Below are 27,460 nucleotides of genomic sequence, written 5' to 3'. Positions count from 1 at the left end.
AGGCAGATTAGTTCCTTTATCATCTTATCTCTTGTTGCATGAACATGTTTCTATTCCACCTTCTTAAATTCATTTTCAACAGGAAGGCAGGCCATTGAATAACAATTTCTGACCCTAAAATAGTTAAAACAAAAACCCTTACAATGTTTTTGTTTTGCATTTTGTTCACTGGAAGTGGCAGTGACCCAGGCCTGCCACGCCTTGAACTGCTTCTCCAGGCGGTGCCATAGCTACCACCATCTTGTTTTTTGCTTCTGTGTATGTGCAGAACCATTTTTATTGCACTGCACATGCGTGCATGATGCACACATGAGCGAACCAGCAGTAGTGCCTGCCCGAATCCACCCCTGACCCAAAGGCTAAAAGATAGGATACCAGAATATTAGCCCTTTAGGTCAGAGAAGAGGGAAAGAGCGGAGGGCAATTATAAGTATACCCAGAAAAAAATGAAATGGCTGGGGGAACCCTGTCTGTTCTTTGGAAGAACAGAAAGTGAAGCTGAAGCCTGAATACTTCGGCCACCAAATGAAAAGAGATGCCTCTTTGGAAAAGATTCTGATGTTAGGAAAGATTGAAGGCAAAAGGGCAAGAGACAAGCAGAAGATCAGATGGTTAGATAGTGTCCTCAATGCAATGAGCATGAATTTGGGTAAACTCCAGGAGGACAGGGAAGCCCAGCATGATATGGTTCATGGGGTTGTGAAGAAAAGGATATGACTTAGTGACTGAACAATAGTAACAAATTCTACTGCACCAAACTATTAATGCTGACTATTCATCCATGTAACAAATTCAGTGTTCTATATTGACTATTGCATTCTGCTTATAGAGTTTCTCTTCATGGCCAAATTAGGAAGAAATGGAATAAATTGTGATCTCCCAAGAACATATTCAGGAAAGACTGCATTTTCCTTGAGCCTCTAAAAACACTGAATAAGTATTCCTATTGAGATTTAATGCTACCAGAGATAATGATTACCATGCTAGAAAATGTAATTGGTTTATTTATAGAAGAGACAGCTAAATAAATGTGCTACATTTATTTGAAAAAGCAGAACATGTAAATTTTTGATTTTTTTAAAAGGAACTATTTAGCAACTATTCTATTTATGGCTTAGGTCTGCTTCTAATTTCACTACCTTTGGAAATATTATTTGCAACTACTTGGTGGGAGCACTGTAATGTGACAAAATACATGGAATTTAAGCATTCAAATGCGGGTTTGATGTCAAGGGTTTACCAGTAAATCAGATTAATCAGCATCGCTGACTAGAGAGCTCTGAGTTGAAGTCCATAGGTGTTAAACTTGTCAAGGTTGGACACTATTGTGGTAACTGTAGAGAATCTCCTTCATTACATTACAATTAAATCCAATATATAAGCAAGCAAATGGCAGTTAGTTAAGTTAATGAAGCCATGAAAAGTGAGGACCATGCAGTATGGACTTTGTAACACTTGCAATATGGTTTTTGCAGTACTATTGCACTGGTTAACTACTATGGGTATTTTTGTATTTTAATTAGTCTTGTTTCTTTTTTCTTTTCAAATGCATTGCTAATTATTTGCATAATCCGTAAACTTCAAGAAGAATGTAAAAAAGCCTTTTCTTTTAAAAACTAGGATTGGCCAAATGTTTGATACATTCTAAATAAAATACTTTGGTTTTCTGCTGTTCCAAGTTTCAACAAACAAAATAAGGATTTGAGCTCAGTGGTTGGAAAAACACTTGAATGTATCTTTACCAATACGCATTTTGATGTTTTTTCCCTTTGCAAATGTTTCTTTTACTTTTATTCAGAATACAATGTTCTTTTCAACTCTTATGCTTACATTATGTTGGATGTCTAATTTTTCATGATGTAATAGACAGATGACTTTTCCTAATCCAACCAATTTTTACTTTGAAGTATCTTTGTTGTGCAAACTATAAAAAGAAATGCAATTCTATGTTCCAGGTTCTCTTTCTTATAAAATCCTTTTTTTATCTTGGAACCTTTCAAATAAACCATAAATTAAGGGCCTTCCTATCTCGAAATTTTAATCGGGGACCAACATACCAAGACACCAACCTAGAGTCACATTTGGACATTGAAATTGAATAAAGTAATCAGTTTCTTGTTTTGCCTGAAACCAGAAATTCTGCAGGAGGTCAGTCTGGCTTTCTGATTACTGCAGCCACACTCCTGCTGCTCCATGTCAAAAAAAGCAGTTGCCAATTGCCTTCTGCAGTGAGGTCTCGCTGGTCACATATAGTTCGTAAAAAACTTATTATTTTTTACAAATTTAAAGCATCAGCGTGTAGGCACAGCAACCAGATTTAAAATTTCTGTCCCAGCTACTGTTATGCAAATGTCACAGTAACAGAGAAGTTATATTTTCTTAATACAAAGCATTACTGAGCTGAAATTTAGCAGAATTATATTAAGAAGTTAACCATAATTACTTAGACCCGTGATGGTGAACCTATGGTACATGTGGCAGAAGTGGCATACAGCACACTCTCTGTGGGCATGCAAGCCGTCGCCCCAGTTCAGATTTGCTGTGCATGCGTGCACGCCTCCCACCTGCTAGCTGGCGTCTGCCACACATGATGAGGCACATATGGAGCGTATGGCTATATGCGCATGCACAGATGCCGGGGGGGGGAAGTGGTTCTCCTACCTCTCGGACAGGTCGCAGTCGGTGTTGGTGGGGGGGCAGAGATCGTCCCCGAGGCCCCTAACTTATGGGGTGCCGCAGGGCTCGGTCTTATCCCCCCTACTATTCAACATATACATGAAACCGCTGGGTGAGATCATTCGGAGGCACGGGATAAAATACCATCAATACGCGGACGATACTCAGTTGTATCTGTCCGCCCCGTGCCAACTCAATGAAGCGGTGGACGTGATGAACCGGGGTCTTGAGGCCGTTAAGGACTGGATGAGAGCTAACAAACTGGTACTCAACCCAGACAAGACCGAGTGGCTGTTGTGTTTCCCTCCCAACAATTTGGCCAACGTTCCATCACTCAGGCTGGGGGGTCAAAATTTATACCCCTCAGACAGGGTCCGCAACTTGGGAGTCTTCCTGGACCCACAGCTGACTTTTGACCATCATTTGTCAGCTGTGACCAGGGGGGCATTTGCCCAGGTTCGCCTGGTACGCCAGTTGCGGCCCTACCTGAACCGGGAGGCCCTCAAAACAGTCACTCGAGCCCTTGTGTTCTCCAGGCTGGAATACTGCAATGTGCTCTACATGGGGCTGCCCTTGAAGAGCATCCGGCGACTTCAGCTAGTCCAGAATGCGGCCGTGCAAGTGATCGTGGGCGCACCACGGTTCGCCCACATAACACCGATCCTCCGTGAGCTGCGCTGGCTACCTGTTGATCTCCGGGTGCGCTTCAAGGTGCTACTCACCATTCATAAAGCCCTCCATGGTAGTGGATCTGACTATTTGAGAGACCGCCTTCTGCCAATTACCTCCCTTCGTCCCATCAGATCGCATAGAGTAGGCCTCCTCCGAATTCCATCCGCCAGTCAGTGCCGACTGGCGACTACGCGGAGGAGAGCCTTCTCAGTTGCAGCTCCGACGCTTTGGAACGATCTCCCCATGGAGATTCGCACCCTCACCACCGTCCAGACCTTCCGCACAGCCCTCAAGATCTGGCTATCCCGTCAGGCCTGGGGATAAGACCCTAACTTCGCCCCACCCGAATGCTGAATGAATGTTGTGTTTTACTGGTTTATTTTTTTATTCACATTTTTTTCCCTTGTGTTTTGGCTTGCACTCCCTTCCTATTAATTGTAAGCTGCCCTGAGTCCCCTCAGGGAAAAGGGTGGCCTATAAATGTCAAATAAATGAAATGAAATGCAGGAGCATGCACGCATGTGCGGTGGGCAGGGAGGCATGCAGGGGCGTGTGTGCATGCATGGGGACAGGGTGCATGCATGGGGGTGGGAGTGCACATTGCATTTTGGGAGTTTGGGTTCCAGAAAAGGTTAGCCATCACTCACTTATACCATGGTTACATCATGATTAAGAAAGAATTCTTGCATTTTTCCAGTGTTACATCACCACTTTAATACAACCCTCTCATCTGATTCTAGTCTAAAGACCTGAAATACCACAAAGATAGACCAATGGCCTGTTTTAATTTAAGATGGGTTTGCTCTTATTTTTCCAACATTAAACAAGTATAAATAAATACTCACAAAAAACATACAAAGCAAACAGTTTCTTAGAAATGGTTTTCAGTTGGAAAGAACACTTTTTCTAAAACGATGTCTGTTGTGACAAGGGCAAGCATAATTTAAAAACACAGAAAGTATACTTTCTTCACCACTAAATATGTTCTTATTTATATGTAAATTTACGCAGATTTAAACTATTGACAAGGCAAAGCTCACTGCATTAAATAACTCGGTTTGTGCTGGTTGAGTTAGGTATGAATTGCTTCTAGATAAATGTGCTCTGAAGTGCATCCTAAAATATCTTTAATTAGCTTGCACTATTCAGCCTAGACATATCTTAGGGTAATATATAGTTCAATCAGTTGTATTTTTCCCCCAGCAATAGTCATTTCTACAGATATAACAACAGAAAATTTTATAACTTTACCTCTCATGATGATATTAGCTTTACTAATATATAAATGTCAATTTTCATTTTAATCCATGTATTTATTTGGCTTGATAAAATTTGCTATTATATTATGTATTTATTATGCCCACAAAAAATTCCTAAAGTTAACAGCCCCGATCATCAAGCTTCTAAGTTACTATTTGGCCTAAACCCTATATTAGTCAGATGAGTGCTATCTCTTTTTGAAGTCTATGTATATATAACCTAAACTGCAGCTGTTCATATAATACAATGTAAGACTTTTATTTTTGAATGTTAGTTTTCAAAAGGACTCCGAGACATGAAAATATGCATTTACTTAATGCATTTGGCATCTTGTTTTGTAACAGAACAATCTACAATGTCTGTTATAAATATATGTAAAGACATTCTGGATTTGAGCCCAGATATGAATATAGAAATGAATAAAAGTTTGTAGGATGATGATAAAGTTCCCAAGGCCTGTATGGGAATAGCAAAAAACAAACAAATAAACCACTCTGTAATTGAAAGATATGCTTGATGAACAAAGACTATTTGTGCTGTATATAGTGCTAAATGAGTAGTCACTGAAAAAATGATACTTTTTCCACACTTATGACCATTTGCAACATCCCCATGGTCAGATGATCATATTTGGATGCTTGACAATTGGCATATATTTATTGGCATATCCTGACGTCATGTGGCTTCCTGCCAAGCAAATTCAAAAGGAAAGCCAGACTCACTTAACAGCTATACTACTAACTTAACAACTGCAGTAATTCACCTAACAACTGCAGCAAGAAAAGTTGTAAAATGGGGCAAAACACACACTGAAGATAAGATATTATTGCTATCATGCACATTGTGGCTATAGATACCAAGATATTAATATCTGATGTTGAATAAATGTGCTTCAGTCTAAATGTGTATATGTTACACCTTTACCACGGCTGCCTTGGTGTAGTTCCAGTATCCATACACAATTATGGATTTATCTTTTCTGATTGGTTGTGTAAATGCTAATTCTGTTTGAATGGGATAAGTTATTTGTCCCACAGAGACATTCTTGAATATTTCACACTGTGGACTACCTGGACGTCCATACTTCAGACTTAACCAATATTATTTATTGGGATCAGAAGGGACTCATTATATGCAGTCTCCCATTCATGTAATAGGTGCTTTCTCCCACTGGGCTAAGCTGTTTCATGTTTCCCAAGTATGATATGTGAATTCAATCAATGTATTGTGACATCAATGCATGTGGTACCCTGGGGAAATTTATCATGGATATGGCTGCTGCTTCTAATTGAAGAAAAGACCATGGGTCTCTTTAAAAGTTGAAAATATTTATTTCCCATGATAGGGAACCTGGTATTTCTTCCTGAATACTTATTTTGTTATTTAACTTTAAGAACTCATAAATACTAAGAATACAGTAAAGACCAGGCAATGAATAAGTCATGAAACTAGAAGGCCACGGGGAGCAGAGAACACAAAGATCTACTTCAATTTTCAGCGTTCTTTGTACAATTCTATAGGAATACAGCTTACTCATTTCAGCAAGCTCTGAGGAATATTGTATTAAAAATTATGAGCTTTAGGCAGACTTCTAGTGTTCTTTTGAAAAATTCCCAGAGATGGTAAGCCAAATTTGTTTGATAGTATGCCCCTGGAATCCAAGCGAAATATTACAATCAAGCCAACTAAATAGAAAAATAATATAGAAAAAGCTTTTGAAATTCTTTTTGTTTGTCAAATCACAGCCTCCTGTAATCAAGATTGATTACAAACAGACAATTAAGAAGTATTTGGAACATGATCTGAACACTAATCCTGTCTTGTGTTCTTTTTTAAACCTAATTATCAGCTTAAGATGACTATTATGGCTTAATTACTAGATTTATCCCTGGAACTTCTATAGAAATGGTTATATTGTGTGTGTATGGACAATGTTCACTCTGTAAGTCTATGCACTTATTACCTTAAACTTAGAAAGAAGAACATAAAATTAAAGAAAATTTAACAAAACATTAAGTAAATATTAACAATCTACAAACAAATTCATTGTATTTTTTTTTTTACCAACGTAATGCATTATAATCACTAACAGGCAGAGACTACAACAAGTTGCAGTTTAAGCAAACAGATCTTGTTCCAGCACATGGAAGAAAAGCTTGTTTAAATTAAATCAACACCAAAAAGCGTAATTATGGAAGAAGAAAAAGTCCAATTACTAGATTTTCAGTTTGGAAAGCATTATGACCTTTTGTTCTGCTTTTTGAATTCTTGTTCTCCAGGTTTCATATTGGGGTTGTTAAACACACAGCCCCTGGGCTGGAGGGCACCCTTGTTTTAGCGAAGGGGCAAAAGTCACGATATGTCACGTGATGACAATGTGATGACATGCGTTTGATACCCGTTTTATACAGTCTATATATGTGATGGTGAACCTATGGCACACAATCCTGAAGTGTCACACGGAGCCATGTTGCCCGGCATATGCGGCATTGCCTGTTCCTCTTCCAGGTTTCTGGCACGCAGGCACACATGATGATCAGCTGGCCTTTGTGCATTCAGCAGTGCCGGAAACCAGAAGAGCTGGTCTTCTGTTTTCCAGCATGAGCATGTACACCGCCCAGCTGATTGGCACATGTGCATGCATGGAAGTAACCAGAAGACCTACTGGACAGTGTGTATTTACCCACATGGAAGTACATTTTACGGGCATGCATGCACCCTGAGCAGCTTCTTTTCCTGGTCACGGCCCAGATAAGTGCATGTGAATTACCACCTTTTTGGCACTTAGTGCTGAAAAGGTTCGCCATCACTAGTCTATATATACATTTCAAAACTTTTATTTTAAATGTTCCTCTCTATGTTAATTTAGAACAAGGGGAAATCCAGATTTGCTTAAGGATCACACAATTCAGTTAACTGTGTAATTCATTGAAGACACATGGGGAAAAGGTTGTCAAATCAGGCATGATTTTGCTTAACAACAGAATTTCTAGTCCCAATTGTGGTCATATGTTGAGGACCACCTGCCCTAAACTTTCCCAATTCTGTTAATTGGAGAACTTTAACAAACACTCCAATTATTCTTCAATATATTTGAATTTAGATACAATCAATGAAACTATGCATAAATACGAGTGAAAGTAGTTTGGGTATTATTACATTTTGTTTCTGTAGTATGACTTCTGCTCTATTGAAATGTTTCTTAGTTGTTGTATTTTTTAAATAAAGGAAATAAGTGTCTTCATGGGAAGAAGACTTTAATTGTCAATATTTGGCAATTGTCTAACTCCTTCTTCAATTGCTCAGGCTATATATGATTACTTAGCAAAACATTATTTAAATAATTTGACAATGGAGGCTTTCCATTGTACTCCAGTGTTTGAATAGCAATAGCACTAGACTTATATACCATTTCATAGTGCTTTACAGCCCTCTCTAAGCGGTTTACCGAGTCAGTGTATTTTCGCCAACAATCCGAGTCCTCATTTTACCTACCTAGAAAGGATGTAAGACTGAGTCAACCTTGAGCCGGTGAGATTTGAACTGCTAAACTGCAGCTAGCAGTCAGCTGAAGTAGCCTGCCGTACTGTACTCTAACCACTGCACCACCCTGGCTCATTTGTGAATATGTAACAAACAATGTTTACCCAAAGCAAGACGCAGGAATACAGGTTATAATGTTTGTTTAGTGACCATTAGGTTACAACAATGCTAAAAAAAAGAATTTATAACTGGTCCACATACTTACTATTGTTGTAATATCTTGCAGCCACATGATTGCCATTTGCAACTTTTCTAGCTGGTTTCCACTATGCAAAATCAATGGGAAAGCCAGAAGGGAATGTTGCAAATTGCAGATATGTGATGTCTTGTTAACAAATGGGGCAAGGAGGTATCAGACAATACCACAACTGATAGATCAACTGCACTCAATGAACTACATCAAAATGGAGCAAGCATTCAGTGGTTCTGCCTTAGGCCCAATATCTTCAACATCTTGATTTAGCCAAAGGGACATGAGAAATATCAAATCTGCAGATGATACCAAACTTTGGGGAGAGGTGTGGGATGCGGGAAGCCAACAATTTAGAAGAAAGACTCTTCAAAAGAACCTTAATAGACTTGAATACTAGGCCTTATCCACTGAAAAGACAATTCAGCAGTGAGAAAAATTAAGACTTACATTTCGGCAAGAAAAACCAAATGCACAGGTACAGAATCAGTAGTATCTGCCTCAACAGTTCACTACTGACTATGTCCTAATGAACCAACACTTAACTACAAGTCAGCAGTGAGTTGCAGCTGCTAAAAAAGCCAATGCAATCTTAGACAGCATCAACAGAGGAATAATATCAAGATCACATGATATGATATTACTGCTTTATATCATACTGGTAAGTCCACACTTGGGATACTGTCCTGTTCTGGTGACCATGATATAAAAAGGATGTTGAGAGGGCAAAGAAAAGCAACAAAGATGATAAGGAGCTGGAAATTAAATGGTATAGCAAAAGGTTGCAGGAACTAAGTATGTCTGTTCTAATGAAGAGAAGGACTAGGGTAACATGATAACAGTCTTCCATTATTCCATTAAATGTCCAGAACATGCAATATAAAGGTTAGTTTGGCTGATGCAAAATACAGTGAAACTATTATTTCCTTTGATGTGGACATTATGGTTTGGTTAATTCAGTTGAAATTTACACAATTTTTTAGCATCTCCCTCACAACTGGGTCACATGGAATTTATTATTCATGAAGAAAGTCTTCCCCAGTCTGATGCTGCCAATTGTGTTGGACCAGTTCTCAGGAATTCAATCTTTAGCTATTTTTCCAGAACATCTAGAGCACTTTCCTCCCCCTAAGCATATCTTCCAAACTATACCTTACCAACTTTCTCCCTTTGTGCTAAAGGCTAACAGTATGTCTGTTTTACTTCATATAAATAATTTTAAACATGGGTCCCACTTGACAGAATTCTACTGTATCTTAAATCTGTTTTCTATAATATTGTTTATTCCTCCTAGTTTTGTTTTTTGCAAATATGATAAGCAACCCTTCTTCATGTTCACATGAAGGCTGTATATAAAAATATTGGTTCGAACACCCCTACAACAGAGACCTGTAGCATCCAATTTGAGACCGCCCAACAGGTTGATTAATGAACACACACTGAGTATGGTTGTTTAACCAGCTGTTATATATCATATGGACACGTCAAAAGACATTATATCAACTCTGTTACTATCATCAGCCAAACTTTAATTTCATCACAACATGAAATCAGGTTTGTTTGACAAGACCTATTTTTTTAAAAAATCAAGTTGACTGGCATTAATTACATTTTGTGTACTATATATAAATTGGAGTAGTGGTAAATAAATGGCAAGGACAGGGCAACTAGACAGCACTATACAGATTGCCTGATGAGTTGGGCTCATTCCAACTATGTGTTGAATATAGCTAAGTGTATAGTCCAGATTCAATTTGTAAAATGAGAGATGAAGGAATTCAAACTGATACGTTATTCATGCTCTCTCCCTGGGTAACCTGTCAGCCCTGTTTTAATATGGTAAAAATGTCCTCTAGAAGGAAATATGTGATGCTGTTGCTGATGCTGATGAACTTATAGTTCTAAGAAACATGTTGCCTTCAGCATATTTTCTTGTGGCCAATGTCTAATTTAAAAAACATCCTCCGAGCAAGCTGTTCAGATTTCTGACAAGAATGGTCTGCCTCTTGTTTGAGAGCTGCTATATGAGCAAGAAAGAGAATGAATAAAGAACTAAGAATAAGAGTTTTAGATCAGAAAAGAGGTTTTTAGAAAGAGGTAATGTAGAGAGCCAACCACTTTTGGCTCTGATTCTGCAACTATGTTGGCCTCAGAATTACTCCAGGGAAAAGCAGATAGAAAAAAGCATGTACATCCTTATATCTTAACTTGGCAAACATGAACAATACATATTAGCCTTCATCAGTCAATGTTTCAACTGCATATTACAGAATTGTTTGGAAATTCTTTAGTATTCTAGCTGAATAATTATGTGATTTATAAGGAAGGTTAAAAAAAAAGAATAAACAAGTGTTGGAATTAATTTTTTAGTCTGGTTAAATTGTAAATCTGAAAATGCTTATTGGTTCATCACAACTATCTGTGCCAACCTTTATAATATTTCCTCTGATTCCATTATGTCTGAAAGCCCACCTTGTTTTATGAGTTTTAGAATATTTTTTTCCAGACTGATTTATGGCAAAATTATGTTATCCATACTCCTGCCCAACAGTAAATGATACTGAGTGGATTTCTGGTTCAGAATTCTAACTGCGGTTCAGAATTCTAACTACAGCATCTGTTTTAGATTTTTGACCCATCTACATACATACATACATACATACATACATACATACATACATACATACATACATACATTTTCTGAAGTTTTTGCGGGTGTTAGTATGTAGGTCTCTAGTTATTCAGGTTTTCTCCAGCGTACAATTGGAGATGTCTTGGCGACGTTTCGACGAAGTCTCATTCGTCATCTTTAGGCTTCTTCAGGCTTGATGCTTCCAGGAGCAATGTGAGATCTTGGCTATTTCTTCCTTTTAACTGCCAGTGGGGGGTTGAACTAATTGGGTGGGAGCTTGGCTGTGTCCTGATTGGGTGGAGGTGTGTTCTGATTGGTTGGAGGTTTGTGTTTCATGTAAAGATAGGAGGGGTTTAAAGAGGCTAATGGTGCATTTGCAGTCTGGCTTCTGGTCCTTGGTTGTGTCTCCTCATCAGTGTGGGTTTTTGTCTGCTTTCTTTGTGGATGTTTGGTGGTGATATTCTGTGTGGCTCTTGTGAGTGTGGGCCTGGTGTCATTCATCATGTTCGGGACTCGTTTATCAATAAGGGCAGGCTTCCAAATGGCTGGCAGGCGGGAGGTATCGTCCCGCCTGTTCATGCTGTGTGGGCATTTTTCTATCTCAATGGCTTCTCTGATTATTCAGTTGTTAAAATGTTCAGCCTTGGTGATAGTTCTAGTCTTATTAAAATTTTATGTCCTGTGGCTTTAAGGTGTTGGACCAGGGAAGAAGTTCGTTCCTCTTTTCTGATTGCGTTTTTATGTTCTTCAATGCGTGCACTTATTCTTCTGTTGGTTTGTCCGATGTATGTGGTGGGGCAGGTCGTGCATGGGATTTCATATACTCCTTGATTTTCTAACTCAATTTTGTCTTCTGTTGGTTTGTCCGATGTATGTGATGGGGCAGATGGTGCATGGGATTTCATATACTCCTTGATTTTCTAACTCAATTTTGTCTTTGGGGTTTCTTAGGATGGTGGATATTTTTCGGTTTGTGCAGAATGCTGTCTTGATGTTGTGTTTGCGGAGGATTTTGCTGATTCTGTCTGTGGTGCCTTTTATGTATGGGAGGAGGGCTTTTCCATTTTCTTGTTTTCTGTCCTGGATTTTAGTGGGGGTTTCTTTTTGGATTAGGTTGGTGATCTTATTTCTTTGGAATCCATTGGATGTCAGTACATTAGTGAGAGTGTGTAGTTCGTTTTTTAGGTGTTGTTCATCAGCTAGGCGTTTTGTTCTGGAGATGAGTCTCTTGGCTACGGAGTTGATCTGGGCTGGGTGGTGGTGTGAGAGTGCGTGCAGATAGTGGTTAGTGTGTGTTTTCTTCTGGTAGATGGTGTGTCCTAGGGAGCCATTAGATGTCCTGTAGACTAAGACATCCAGGAAGGGGAGTTGGTTGTTTACTTCTGTTTCCATGGTGAACTGTATTTTGGGGTGTAGGCTGTTGAGGTGTGTAAGGAAGTTGTCCAGTTGTTGTTTCCCATGTGGCCAGATTATGAAAGTGTCGTCTACATATCTGAGCCAGAGTTTGGGTTTGTGATCAGATTTTTCTAGAGCTTGGGTTTCAAAGTTTTCCATGTAAAGATTGGCAATGACAGGTGAGAGGGGTGATCCCATGGGTGCTCCTTCTATCTGTTTGTATTTTTGTCCATTATAAATAAAGTATGTGTTAGATAGGCAGTGGTTGGTCAGATCAAGGATGTGTTTGGGGGGGGTTATATTTGTTTTGGATAGCTGTCAAGGCTTCTTTGATTGGCACTTGGGTGAAGAGTGATACGACATCAAAGCTCACGAGTAGGTCACTGGGCTGTAAGTTTTGTTTCTTTATGATCTCTATGAAGTGGAAAGAGTTTTTTACATGTGAGGTGATGGAATCTGCATAGGGCTGTAGTTGTTTGGCGAAAAATTTGGCTAGATTTTGTAAAGGTGAGCCTATGGGGCTGACTATGGGTCTAAGTGAAGTTTCTTCTTTGTGTATCTTGGGGAGACCATAGAGCTTGGGGCATCTGGATGATTTCTCTCTGGGAATGATTATTTGCTGGATCTCTTCGCTGATGGGGGAGGCTTTTATTTTGGATCTAATGGTTTTTTCCAGGTAGGTGGTGGGGTCCGTGTTTAGGGGTTTGTATGTGGAGTCTTGGAGTAGGTTGGTTAATTTGGTTTGGTAGTCAGAAGTGTTCATAACCACCGTATCTGCTGGTAGGATTATTATGCTGGTGTCTTCTTTCAGGTTAAGTAGTGTGACCAAGGACCAGAAGCCAGATTGCAAATGCACAATTAGCCTCTTTAAACCCCTTCTATCCTTACATGAAACACAAACCCCCAACCAATCAGAACACACCTCCACCCAATCAGGACACACCTCCACCCAATCAGGACACAGCCAAGCTCCCACCCAATCAGTTCAAACCCCCACTGGCAGTTAAAAGGAAGAAACAGCCGAGATCTCACATTGCTCCTGGAAGCACCAAGCCTGAAGAAGCCTGAAGATGACAAATGAGACTTCGTTGAAATGTCGCCAAGACATCTCCAATTTTACGCGGGAGAAAACCCGAACAACTAGAGACCTACATACTAACACCTGCGAAAACCTCAGAAAACACACACACACACACACATGTGTGTGTGTATGTATGTGTGTATACACACACACACACACACACACACACACAGAGGTATATTTTATAATAGCTCTTTTTTAAAAGAGCTATAATAATTGATTACAATCCTTGTATAGCTTTAATCTCAGCTATGTAACTTTGTTAAAACCAATTTAAGGAACAATTAACTGCTGAGTCCTTCCTGTTACACTTTCAATATTTCCAAAACTCAAATGAATTTTCTGTATGAACTGATCTGGCAATATGGCATGCAAACCTAGGAACTGTCAAACAAAGGAGCTGGGTTTTTTTGAGTATCTAAGCTGCGGTCAATTAAACCAGCTCAATATTAATAACTTTTACCTATAAAATAATAGTGTTAACAGTGGAACAGGATGAATAGCTTGTTTGCAAAAACCCCACTGTTTGACTTCCACTAGCGATCCCATTCTACTTTGTAAAACTTTGTTGTCTAAAACTTCACATCCATTTTCTTAATGTTTTTAACTCAGTGTCTGTGAAATTTTTATTGCTCCCTAGTTGATGACATTTGATCTGAATGTAACCACACACCTCTAAGCTCAGCAGCATTTGTCACAAACCATTATAAATTATTATGCTGATAGTTTGCAGTGCTGGGAAACCGGAAAACTTCCATAAATCCAAAAGCCTGTGAATCAGTGACATTCTTGTTTACTATTCAGACATAAAGTTTTAAAGAATAAAGTTTTAAAAGGATATATATGGCTAATGTATCAGAGCGAACAAATCCCCAAAATATTTGCAATAAGCACAAACATGAAAACTTAAGTATTGAAAATATTTTCTTCTATTCATTAACTATATTGGCTCTTCTTCTTCATAAACAATGCTAATAAAGTACAATGAATCAATACAAAAATATTACTTATTATTCTTAAGCTTGTCTTAAGACCCAATTTCAAATGTGAAACTAAATATATAACAAATATATATTATCGAATAGAAACATTCATGTGCATTTTTAAAAATAATAATACAGCTTTATAACTCTATGCAATGTTTTTAAGGTTTAGCATTTGCTTCACAGATTTGAGGATTAGAACAATTTTCAATTATTTTCTTCTTATTTCCAACAGTTCTTCTTTCCTTGATTTACAGTTTTCTTTTATCCCATAATAGCAATCCCTGTGAGATAAGTTGGGCTGAGAAAGAGCAATTGGCTGAAAGTTACCTTGGAAGCTTCCATGATGGATGGCAGATTTGAAGTGGAGCTCCCTGATTTGAATTCATCACCTCAACCATTACACCATGCAGATTTTCTATAAAACACAGCAATAGCTTTCTACTCCCAAAGGCAATTATAAACATAGTTTTCTGCATAAATATGGCATGATAGAAACGTTCACAAGATCTTTAAAATTACAGTCTATCCAAAGAATATCTAAGGAAGAGCAAAGAAAAAAAATTGAAATGTAGTTATCAAAGTATAATGTTAAAACATCTCAAATATAATCATGTTGATTGTTTTGACTGACGCTTCCCAAGAACATGAAGCAAACTCCTGATCCTGACAAAACCCTCTTTTATTAATGTACTGTGAATTGTCCTCATTTACATCCAGCAAAGTCTTTCAAGGGAGGATTTACAGTCACAGACCTTATCTGGCTTGGAGAGCTGCCAGGCCGGAGTCTCGGAGAGTCACAAACCAATTAAGTGAACTAAATGTCTCCTGCAAACTCCACTTCCCTTTCACTCCTCTTTTATTTCCTCTGGGAGGGGCAATTCATCATCCACCTGTGGCCTTACTCCCAAGTCGACCCCGGTTCTTTAGCTGTTTCCTTTGTCTGGTAACTCTGCGCATGCGCACATTGGGAACAGACTCCAGCGGTTCATCTCCCTCACTGATGTCCGACTCTGAAGGCAGCTGATACATGTCATACAACTCTGGCCCACTCTCTGATTCTGACACATAGCCCTCATCAGAGCCTTCTCCAGACTCTAGGACTGGCCCATGTTCCTCCTCAACTCCTCACTGTCCAAATCTGCTGCCAGATCCTCTGGTGGGCCACAACACTGATATCTGCTGTTGTAGGTGTGTGTGTGTGTGTGTGTGTATAATCTGTGGTAGATATCAAAAAATGTTCAAGATATTGGCAGCAATGTTGCTTTGATTGTGTAGTCATGGCTATCATTTTGACTTAATTTTTTTCCCCTGAGGATACCTCTATCACTACTCTAAAAACTGTATGCACTCATTGCCTGTTCAGGTAATCCTCAGGTTATGACCATAATGGAGGCTGATCATTACAGATGTAGTAGTTGCAAAACGGGTAGGTCACATAACTGTCCCACTTTTGTGGCAGTCCTTAAATGTGTGACGTAGTCATAAGTGAATGCTCATTAAATAATGCCATGGACATTAAGTGAATCCATTGTTGGCTATGGCTAGGCACTGCCAAAAACTAGAAATAAGGGCTGGTTTTTGGCAAAACCATCACAAGAATAGGGTTATGGACTGTGGGGGCATGCTAGGGCCTGTCAATATGGCCATGCTACCAAGTGCCGAAAGTAGTTCACATGACCAAGGAGAGGGGTGATGTCAGAACTTTGGATCCAGATCTTAAATTCCCTTTTTCTTAGAGATATAATAAGGATTACAAGATGAAGTTAAGGCGTTTGAGTTTAAATGTTTGGAGAGCTATTCAACCCGCTGTCCTCCGCATTTGTAATTAAAAATTCAAAGGAAAATGGATTAGTTGGAGAAATAAAAAGTTTCCACTTTGAAAATTCACAGGACATTGGAGCAGCTTCACTTTTCCCCCCTTTTGTATCTTTAGAATGAATGCTGCTTAGCTTTATAAATAACAGAGGTTTCTTCCCCTTTCCTTTTCTAGAAAGTCCTGTAACTTCTCAATTAACTGGTTTTCCCAGTTGCTAAGGCTATGGTTTTCCCAGTTGCAATGTATGGCTATGAAAGTTGGAGCATAAGAATGGAGGCCTTTGAACTGAGGTACTGGAGAAGGCTCCTACGAGTCCCTTGGACTGTAAAGTGATCAAACCAGTCAGTCCTAGAGGAGATCAACCCTGACTGTTCTTTAGAAGACTAGATTCTGGAGATGAAACTCAAATACTTTGGCCACCTAATGAGAAGGAAAGAGTCACTGGAGAAGAGCCTCATGCTGGGAAAGATGGAGGGCAGAAGAAGAAGGGGGCGACAGAGAATGTGGCTGGATGGAGTCACTGAAGCAGTAAGCTTGAACTTAAGTGGACTCAAGGGGATGGTAGAGGGCAGGAAGGCCTGGAGGAACGCTGTTCGTGGCGTTGCGATGGCTGGAGATGATTTCACAACTAACAACAACAACTGTAAGGAGACCAATTTGTTGGCGAATGACCTTTTGCAAGTATGAGGCAAGTCCAGTTGTACAAATCAGGGCATCACTGAGAAATAAAAGGTGAAAAGGTGAAGACGTAGAGCAGGGGTTCCCCAAACTTGGCAACTTTAAGACTTGGCTAGAGAATTCTGGGAGTTAAAAGTTCCACAAGTCTTAAAGTTGCCAAGTTTGAAGACCTCTGATGTAGAGAGGATACTACTGAGTGAAGAACTGCAGCCTATTAGGGATTATTCGTCTCTGGGCAGAGAAGGAGAAAGGCTGGATAGGAAGCAAGAAAAAAGATAAACAAAAAAAAGAGGCTTGCAAAAGGCCTGCTGGGCCCAGACAAGGAACAGAGGCTAGTGAAATGGAAAGAAATTCAGATACAAATTCCTGGAGACATGAAAGCGGCTTAAAAGGGAGGGAAACAGATTTGCATTAAAGTGAGATGATTAAGGAGACAACAGAAGCAGCAAATGCAGCACCTTGATTGTTACTGAAGCCAGACTGAAATAAAAACAAGAGAATTGTTTAGTCTCAGTTGGGCAGACCCTGAGTTTGTTTGCTCAGATCTAGGCAGGGATGTAGCTGCTCTTCAGACAGCTTCAATGTGACAATTATTACCACCTTCCAATGTCTCCATAACTGTTATTAAGGGGCAGATGCAATTAAGATGTGACAATAAACACGAACTCTTATTTGTATTTCTTTCATCAAAAGCAGTAATTTGTTGTCTCTGGTTTGAGGTTACCAATATATATATATTTGTTCATGTGCAAGTGTGTGAGGTTTTTGAAGTTAAAACATCAACTGCTTTGATTGCAATATTAAATCTTTTTATCTATACAGCTGTGATAATAAACCAAAACCCAGAACTGGAAAATAATAGGTTGCTTGATGCTAAAAACTTTCACCACCTAGAATCTGGCAGGAAAAAAAAAAAAGTAATTTTTGAAAAGTGTGAGGCTTTTTACGATTTGTACAGATTTTTTAAAATTTCCTTTGAATATTTTTTTTTTGACAGATTTGCTCCTTTGACACAAATCTCTTCATTTGAGTTTAATTGTAGTAAGGTGAAAGTCAAAGGGTCAGTATTTAGAATGGAAGACAAAATAACATAGGAAGCATTTAAGTTGTACAATGAAAGACCGATTTAAGTAGGCTTAACTACAAAGCTTTTGGCTGTAAAATTACCTACCTTTGCCTGACAATAAAACTGCCCAATTAGAGTGGAGTAAAAAAAAAAAAAAGAAGACGACACTAATTAGGTTTCAAAGCATGCTCTAAAGGGAGCAAATATTCTGCAGAAAAGGAGAAATACATTAAGCCCATGGGTGCAATACACCTACCACAAGCCAAGTTTGTTAACTTTCTACCTTTATAGGATGGTCATGTGGTGCTATAATATAACATCTCAATTACTATACCGCTACATTGCCATCCAGAAGTTTTTCTAAATAAATAATACATTATTTATATTACAACAATGTAGATTTCTTCTTTGAATTGCAGAAAAGAGAAATACTAAAAACAAAAACAGGAGCTTTAAAAATTTCTTTTAAAAGCTCATTCTAAAATCTTCCCAATTGTCACATTTAGCAACTGTGACTGCCTTGATCCATACAAGTAGTTCTCCACTTATGACCGCTCATTTTAACAATGGCTTGAAATTACATCAACCTTCAAAAAAGCTACATGACTTAACCTCTCATTCATGACCATTGCAACACAGCTTTCTGTCATGTGGTCGCAGTTTGGATACCCTCAACTGGTTTACATGTATGATTGGTCTCAGCATCCTGTGATTACATAATCACAATTTGCAACTTTTTTTATTGGATTCACTGGGGAAATTAAGGATTCACTTAATGACTGCATGATTAGCTTAATGGTCATGGTGACTCGACTTATGATTTCTGTAAAAATGTTGTTAAAATCAGGTCCAGTTCTGACCTAGGCTTCCCGAGAGCATGAAGCAAACCCCTTGTCCACTTTTATTAATTTACTGTGAATTCTGCTCATTCCCATCCAGCAAAATCTTTCAAGGGAGGATTTACAGTCACAGACCTTATCTGGCTTGGAGAGCTGCCAGGCCAGAGTCTCGGAGAGTCACAAACCAATTAAGTGAACTAAATGTCTCCTGCAAACTCCACTCCCCTTTCACTCCTCTTTTATTTCCTCTGGGAGAGGCCATTCATCATCCATCTGTGGCCTTACTCCCAAATCTACTCCTCTTCTTTAGCCGTTCCCTTCGTCTGGTAACTCTGTGCATGCACACACTGGGAACAGGCTCCAGCTGTTCCTCTGCTTCACTGATGTCTGCCTCTGAAGGCAGCTGATAATTGGCATCCGGCTCTGGCTCCCTCTCTGCCTCTGAGACAGAGTCCTCATCAGAGCCTTCCCCAGACTCCAGGGCTGGCCCATGTTCCTCCCCAACCTGTCCGAATCTTCTGCCAGCTCTGCTGGCTGCTGGCAGGCCACAACAGTTCCAGTCTTGTGGTGACTTGACTTACAACCACAATGACTTACAATGGAAATTTTTGTCCCACTTGTGGTCACATGTCAGAGGCTACTTCTATGGCAGATTCAAGCTCCTTTCCATCAGACCTAGGTCATCAAGGTGTTTTCTCTTCCACCTGCCAAATATCCTACCCAAGTAGCCTTATTTTAGACTTCCTGCTCACTAATCATTCAATCACTCACCTGTGTCAGAAGAAGCAGTCTGTTCACTAGTTAGGCCCAGCGATAGAGATTTTGCTTCCTGAGGCAACCTATGGTATATAGAGTATTCCTCCCACACAAGTTTTCTTTATTTATTACACTTAAAATGCCACCAAATCAGAAAGACTCAAGGTGCCTTATGATAAAAACTCAGTAGAGACATACAATCAGAATGCAGAAGCTATAAAAATGAAATGATGCAATGAGGAAGTACATAAAACACCAGTTTGGCCATCAACAAACTTCAGCAGTCATCAGTTGGCAGGATCACAAAACTTCTTGGCTCATGTTCTGTTTAAAAAGCCAAGTTTTCAAGTAATTCTTGGGCAGTTAAAAACCAAATGTCCAGTTATAGATTAGGAAGCACCTGGCTCAACAGTAGTAACTAGGAGAGCATTTAAGTGTCTTCATAAGGATGAGCTGCAGCTGCCAAAAAACCCAATGCAGTCCTAGACTGTATGAACAAAGGGATAGCATCTAGATGGTGAAAAGTGATACTATAATTTATACCCCACTAATGAGACCACACATGGAACATTGCATCTAGTTCTGCTCATCACGATACCAAAAAAAAAAGGCCTGAGACCATAGAAAATATACAATGAAGAGCAACAAAGATGATGAGGAATCTGGAGATGAAACCATATGATGAATAGTTAAGGGAAGTAGGTATAGTTAGGGGTACCATGATAGCTGCCTTACAGTATTTGAGGGACTGTCATGGAGAATAGCAGATTGATTTGTTCTCCAAAGTACTACAGGGCAGGACAAAAAGTGGGAGAAAAAAAGAGAAATCTAACCTAGAACTAAGAACAATTTTTACCAACAAAGAGAACAATTATTCAATGGAATAGCTTGGTTCCTGGAGTTGTGGGTGCTGTATCACTGAAGATTTTTTAAAAATAGACTGGATAACCATTTGACCTGCAGAATATAAGGTTTCCTTATATCTTGAGCAGGGGGTTGGAACTAAATGCCTCTGAGATTCCTTCCAGTCCTATGATTCTATGTTCTATCTTAGGAAGAATGGTAGAATCCAGAAGCCAGGAGTGGCAACAGAGAAGGCACACCTTCTTTAATGGAAGGGATGTGGGACACGCCCATCCTGTCTCATCTTACAGGACAAAGACAATTGGAGAAAAGAAGAGCAGTTGTGTAGATAATCAGGTCATGAGCCATGCATGACAACCAGCATCTTGAATTTCACCTGGAAACTTTCTGATAATTGGTAGAGATAGCAGAGCATAGGTGTCACATGCAGGGCACATTGCAATGTGTCATGGAACTCCATTCTGGATAAGTTGAATCTTCCATATCATGTATAGTAGAGTGTATTATATAAAAGCTCATAAAACCATTGGTCAATGCAAGAAAGGGTATCTCTTCCCTTCCCTGTGCTAAAAATACAAGGGAATCAAGTTATGTGTCTCTTCAGAATACACAACATTTGTTGCTCAAGGCCACAGCCTCACTGTCTAACGGTGGGTTTATTAATGGTAGGATAATTAATGCTAAACATTTCCTTATTTAATCACTTTATCCAGCAATGATAAAATTTTGGATCTGGTCCTCCAGCTTTGTAACAAAAGCAACAAAAATAGTCCCCAGTGAGAAACAAAATAAATCTGCTTATGACAAATAATTATCTTTTATCCCACTTGTAACAATGTAAGTATTATTAATTTATGCCATAGAGTCTTTTGAAGATTACAAAGACTCACAACCTCAATTGGATGACATTCTATATCACAGGAAGAACTTGAGCCTGCCTCTTCACATATTGCATTGCAATTGCATTTAGACTTATATACCACTTCATGGTGCTATACCATGGGTCTGCATTTTTACCAATCTTGGAAGGATGGAAGGTTGAGTCAACCTTGAGCCGGTCACAATCAAACTCCTGGCAGTGGAATGCAGAGTTAGCCTGTACTACTCCGTACTAACCACTACACCACCACTATGTAATCACAGAGAAGTCACATTACACATCCTATATAACAAAACCTATATCAGCAACCTATGAACTTCCAATTTTTGTCCAACTACAATGTTAGCACCCCATAAACTGACTACATGGGTTATAACTACTGGGAACATTCAACAACATCCGGAAGCTAATGGTTCTCATTTTACATATAACCTCAGAGGGCAAATTCTTAGGTCCTCTTTGATGGAGTACATTTTTATATTGGAGTACTGAAACTAAAGAATACCTGTTTACACTCAGTCAATGATGTGAGAGTACTGCTTAAATAAATTATTTCATACCAATCTCAGAACTAATGCCTACATGTGATCACTTGATGTACTTATTATTACATTTACATTGTGCTGTTTCTCTAAGGTGCAAGTGTGTGATTATCTTAATTTCCTTCACAACAAGAAAACTGAAATACTAGCCAAAAGTCACCAAGTGAGCTTCCATAATAAAGAGCGACCTAACCAGTGAAAACACTTTAACCACAACTAACTTTTATTTAGATGTTAGTGCTATAAAGCATTGTGAACATTACATTCTATAAACTATATACTTATCAGTACAATTGTAAAATTATCAGCTAACTCAGCAATTCATATTAAAAAATCATTTATGTTAATTAATATACTTTTCTTGACAGTACACCAACACCTTCTAATTACAATATGGGCAAACTCTAAAATACATGTACAGAGATACACATATGTATACCCAGGCTTGTTCCACTCTGTTATAAATACGATCACTGCCATCAATTGAAAAAAAAAGAAAGAACTACAATTAGTCAATAAGGTGAGCTTACTTTTTAAAAAAAGCATGACTGTGTTTTTCTTTTCATAATTATAACATTTTTTTTTAAAAAAAGGAGCAATTGCCGTTTTCTTCCTGTACAAGAAATAGCTGCTAATTGGTCCATGTTCCCAACAAAATAAGCAGACGGATTCTAAGATTATAACTATGATAGTGTCTACTATGAAATATGTACTTGCTTTTACACACGGTCCAATCTGAAGTCACACTACCAAGAAATGAATTTTGCACACACAATTTCACACTTATCAGCTGTTTCAACTCCCCACCCCCTAGAACAAGACATCGTGAATGTATTTTGCCCACTAGATGGTGCTGTGGTTCCCCTTACAGACCAATCTCACTTACTTGCATTCTCTGTCCTCTAAATCAAAGTGTGGGTTGAAGTTGATCATAATCCTCTGGTGAGGTTGTGGAGCTTGAATCAACCATTCACATTTTTGACTTGGATGATAACTATTGGGATAGCCAGGAGAGGTGAGATATCCAGGCTCTAAAATTTTTATGTTTTCACCACATCGACCTGCAATTAAAACACACGAAGATACATGTATTATATTGTGAAATCACAACATTTGATCGATGCATCTTATAAATAATAGGCTGTTCAGTACTTCAGCTGAGGTCAACTCAAGCTAATATATTTCCTTTCCCATAGCTTTACAACTGTTTATTCAGTTGTTTATAGAACCACCCCCTGTAAACAAAATAAATAGTGGAATCAACTTCATCTTCTTTCAGATCATTTTTTAAAATACATGCAAACTGTGTAACTTCGCCAAATATCTTTTGCCCAAATTAAGGTTTTTGTTACCTAATGACTACATAGCAAGTAATTAATTATAGATTGTGTAGCTACAATGCTATTAAATATCAAATTTTACACAGGGAGCAACTTGAAGCTAACTAGTGCCTGCCTCCCCCTCCCTTTATTGTTAGCTTTCTGATAATGAGCCTGTTCTTTGTCATTAGACAATCTGACTTGTTTACAGCATCCCTCTCTTTCTGGTTTATCAGATACTAAATCTAAGCCATTTGAAGTTATCTGTGCTCCAGAGATCCAGACTACCCAGCAACAAAGCACATTGTTAAAGCAGCAAAGGTTTACTTAGCTCCATTACGGAAGTCTCCCCCCCCACACACAATCTATGCTGCTTGGGGAGCAGATAAGGGTTAGCAAAGCAGAAAGGAAAGAAAAACAAAACAAACTTTAGTTCCAATTACAAAATCCTTGCATTCCCCAGTCTTTCAAATCTCATGCCTTGTTCTTGAGTAAAAGTGCTCTGACTCGTGTTAGGATTAACTACAATTTATAGAATTATAAAGATGGAAGAAAAGACAACTCATGAACCTCCAGTGTCAATAATGCCACTGTTGCTTTTGCGTCTGCACTGGTTAGTTTTAAAAATTATGGACCGCTAATCTAAATGCAATGATACATATATTCTATTAACATCACAGAACCAAGCATGTGTTGCTTGCAATGCATAGCATTTTCCCAAGAATGGTGTACACAGGTTGGAAACTTGCTTCTAAGAGAAATCTGGTGATATGAAAATGGTTACCAATAATTCTTAATGTGAAATTATTGGTGTGCAGAATTTTAGGATAGAAAACCAGGTTAGCTTGAAAGAAAGAGTACATAAAATGCAGTAACTCCAGCAATTATAGGAAACATCTGCCAAAAATTAGAAGAGGGTAAGATGGTTTATTTCCTTCAATAAATTATGATTTTTTTGAGTTGGTTGTATGTTCCCATTTATCCCTGCTTTGGCAGTTTGCATAGTATGTGTTTTCCCTGAGAACAAAAGATGTTGTCCTTAGGAGTTCAAAGTGAGCAGCCAATGATATTCCTATGCAAGCCTATTGCATGTGGCAGGAGAGATAATCTGGTATGATTTAAGCATCTGTAGCAGACCTAGGAAGAAAAGTATCCCACTTCATTAAGTCTTCTCTAATACTATGCAAACAACATGGCATAATCTGGAATATGTGAAATGGTTGAAATGAACCAGTGGATCAATTTATAGAGTCACTCCAGGAAACATTTAGTGGACCCACCACCAAAAACACTTTAATCGTTATCTCCTGGGAAAGTGATAATATAATAAGATAATGTGGGCTGTTAAGACTCGCTGGCTCTGTGAAATCTCTCTCTTACTTGATTAAGGGAAGCCGTTTCTAATGACTTTGGACCATTAGCTCTAAATAGAGTTAATGAATTAATTTTGCAGACACTTGAACTGGACAGAGGAAGATCTGGCATTCGTGGGTCGGTTGAACTGTTGCAGATCCAAGGAACTGCGATGACTTCAGTGGGGCTAAAAATATTTTGTCCACAATTACTCAGACTCAATGGTAGCATTGTAGTTCCTTCTTAGATTGGGCTCATCAAAGAATATTAGTTGATGGCACAAAGGCATTTAGTACATCTCACTCCACCAGGCTTTCAATGAATCTCCTCTGATTTATACCTCCCAGTTAAATTCGGTTCCAATTCATGTATCACTGAAGATGCACAGCCTGAATTTGCAATCCCCCAAAAGAAAGACTTGACAACTGAAAGAGAAGATCTAGTTCCAAAGCATCACTGTCGATCTGAAACTGAACCCAAGGTACAAATGCTTCCCTGCAAACTGATTTCCAGATCCTACTGTAACGTTACTCAAGAAGCAAACAAGGGAACTTGTGAGTTTTGACCGAATTAGCCAACTTCCTTATATTGGAAAAAGATTAATTTCCTTCATAACATATGATTTAAATCTGTTCCTGTAAGACACAAACACTACATGCAGTCGCTTATTAAAACAATATACCACCCGAAGTACAGAGGAGGATGTCCCTTCATTTAATTACTTTGATTGAAATCCTAGTCAAGCGAGAAGTTAATATTTAGTAATTAGCTAATAACTGCTCAGACTTGGTTCTGAGAGGAAAAACCCAGGTGATTTCCCTACTCCATGCATGCCAGCCACTCCTAAAGTAAAAATATTTAAAAAAATGCATAATATAATGAGATATTCCAGATGCTGGACCACTATTGTGCCAGAAATCCATGTTGTTTTGAAGCTGCTGCTATCAAGCATTGCCCCAAGGCCAGTTACAAAGATTATTTGAGGGAAATCTTTCTTAAAATTGTTGCTTGTGAAGAAGAAAGCTTTATATTCCTTGCATTGAGACAAGAATTCTGTAAACTCAAGCCTTTTTTTTTTTCATTTTATAAGTAAAAACAAGGGAAATTGTACCTGCATAGTTAGCATAGATGGTTATATAGCCATATATGCCTATCTCCCTTAGCTTTCACTTCCTTAGAAGTAAACAATACTTGGGTATTTGAAATACTCATCTGTTTCATTTTTATGGACAATCTTGTGCAACTGCCAAGGGAAGGAAACATTAAAATGATTGGCTATTATGCGAAAGCCGTAAGCCCAGTGTTACATATTGCATTAGAGCATGGAGCCAAAAAGGAAGGGCTGACAGACTAAGCGTGTTGATTAGGTGTAATTCTAGATGAATACCCAGCATGTTATCCATCAACCTTTCCTTCTAGCCAGTACAGTTAAAACCTGTTTCATGGTTGGCTTATCATCATCATCTCAGGCAAAGGGGCTTCCAACTTGCAGACTGCAACCTGGATGCACCTGAAAGTGATCTTCAGTCACTTACCACTCTTCAAAGCCCTGCCAAGGGCGACTATCAGGGCTGCACAGTGCAAAAGTAGACCCCAGGCCATCTTCTGCTCTGGATACGGGAGGTTTGAAGAAAGGGAACAAGATTATCCAATCTCTCCAGGCAATTCCTCTCAGATCTTAAATCCTCCTTCAGCACGGGCAGTTAAAAAGAAACAGAAAACTGATTCAGCCGACAACAATTGTAGTAGTAGCACCAGAAGTCTCGTCGATTGCAGTAGGCGCTCTCTCTCTCTCTCTCTCTCTCCCCCTCTCTCTCCTCTCTGTCTCTCTCCTTTTTTCTCTCTCGACTATCTCCTTAAGTCTCCCGCATCCTGTCATTTAACTCTGGTTTCCTGTGCTTTTTCCCAGACTGAATCCATTTCCAGGAGATACTGTCCTTGCCATGTTCAAATAGAGGTTAACATTGGGGAGGGGGGAGCAAACAGCGGAAAAACTAACAAGGAAGTCACACCCGCGGCACAGATGGACGAAGCGCGCGGAAATCCTCGCCGCTTTCTTCTCCTAAGCCAGTTGCACAACTCTCCCAAGGAAAGCCTCAGCAGGGCGCCTGCCTATAGCGCTGAGGAGGAATAGAAAGCAGTTGGTAAGGCAAGAGGCGACTTTCCCCCCAACTTCTCTTCCCCTCCCTCTTGCCCTCTTCACCTCCCGATCGTCTCGCCAGACGGGGAAGGAGGGGCGCAAGACCCTAGCGATCCCCTCGAAGGGAGACGGATCTGCCCTCGGGGGGAGCTCGAGACTTGCCCAGTGCCCGGACCCGGCGCGCGCTCGACTCGCTCGCTCGCGACTGACCTGACGCCTCGTGCGCCCTGCAGACGCGGCTGGGGGCTTGCGGTCCCAAAGCCCCTGGGCGATGGGACGCCGCCTCTGCCTGCGCTGATCCAAGCGGACTGGCAGCGGCGGTGGGAACGCTGGCAGAAGTGCCAAGCGGCTCCTTCGTGCAGCCTAAGGAGAAGAAGCTCAAATCAGTGGCAATAAGAGAGGACCCGACGCTATTTCCAAAGCCCCGAGTCCCCACCCCTTCCCCGCCCCCACGTCCGTCCGCCCCCCCCCCCCGAAACAAGAATCCACATTCACCAAAGCCCCGAAATCTACTCGAAGGGTGAATGGGTGGAAAAGGAGAAAGGGGTGGAGAGGCTCGGAGACAGAGAGGGAGGGATCGACGGACGCACGAAGCCGAAGCAAGAGGAGGCGGGCAGGAGTGCGCCGGCGGTGAGGAGCCGCCTTCTCCTGCTCCGCTATTTGACCGCCTCCGAAGAAGCAGGGGTCTTCGCGCAGCAGGTAAGCGAAGTGAGGCTGGCACGGCTTGAAGCGCCCGTCTGAAGACGCGGGTAACCTGCTCCCAGATCTCGTC

General features: G+C 39.7%; 1 protein-coding gene across 4 annotated transcripts in view; it reads right to left on the bottom strand.

Annotated features, from left to right (window-relative positions):
• NRP1 (neuropilin 1) overlaps positions 1–27,051 on the bottom strand; it is a 170,460-nt gene extending 143,409 nt beyond the window's left edge. For 3 of the 4 annotated variants that reach the window (XR_015696320.1, XM_087712542.1, XM_087712544.1), the window contains exons 1-4: positions 26,899–27,051; positions 26,561–26,668; positions 26,084–26,236; positions 22,763–22,937 (exon numbers count right to left, since the gene is read on the bottom strand). Coding sequence is in view for 3 of the 4 variants with exons in the window: in XM_087712542.1 (XP_087568668.1) it covers positions 22,763–22,937; positions 26,084–26,150 (242 nt within the window). In the remaining variant the exon portion in view is untranslated. Of the gene's footprint in view, positions 1–22,762; positions 22,938–26,083; positions 26,237–26,547; positions 26,669–26,898 lie in introns of all 4 variants that reach the window. The other variant, XM_087712543.1, reaches the window with a different exon arrangement.
• Positions 27,052–27,460: the final 409 nt, after the last annotated feature.

The sequence above is a fragment of the Thamnophis sirtalis genome, unplaced genomic scaffold (assembly GCF_051295495.1).
Source record: "Thamnophis sirtalis isolate CommonGarterSnake01/CBP01778 unplaced genomic scaffold, rThaSir2_p1.2 scaffold_4, whole genome shotgun sequence".
Taxonomy (NCBI): Eukaryota; Metazoa; Chordata; class Lepidosauria; order Squamata; family Natricidae; genus Thamnophis; species Thamnophis sirtalis.
Note: the sequence above shows the minus strand (reverse complement) of the source record. Positions and strands in the feature narration are given on the sequence as shown.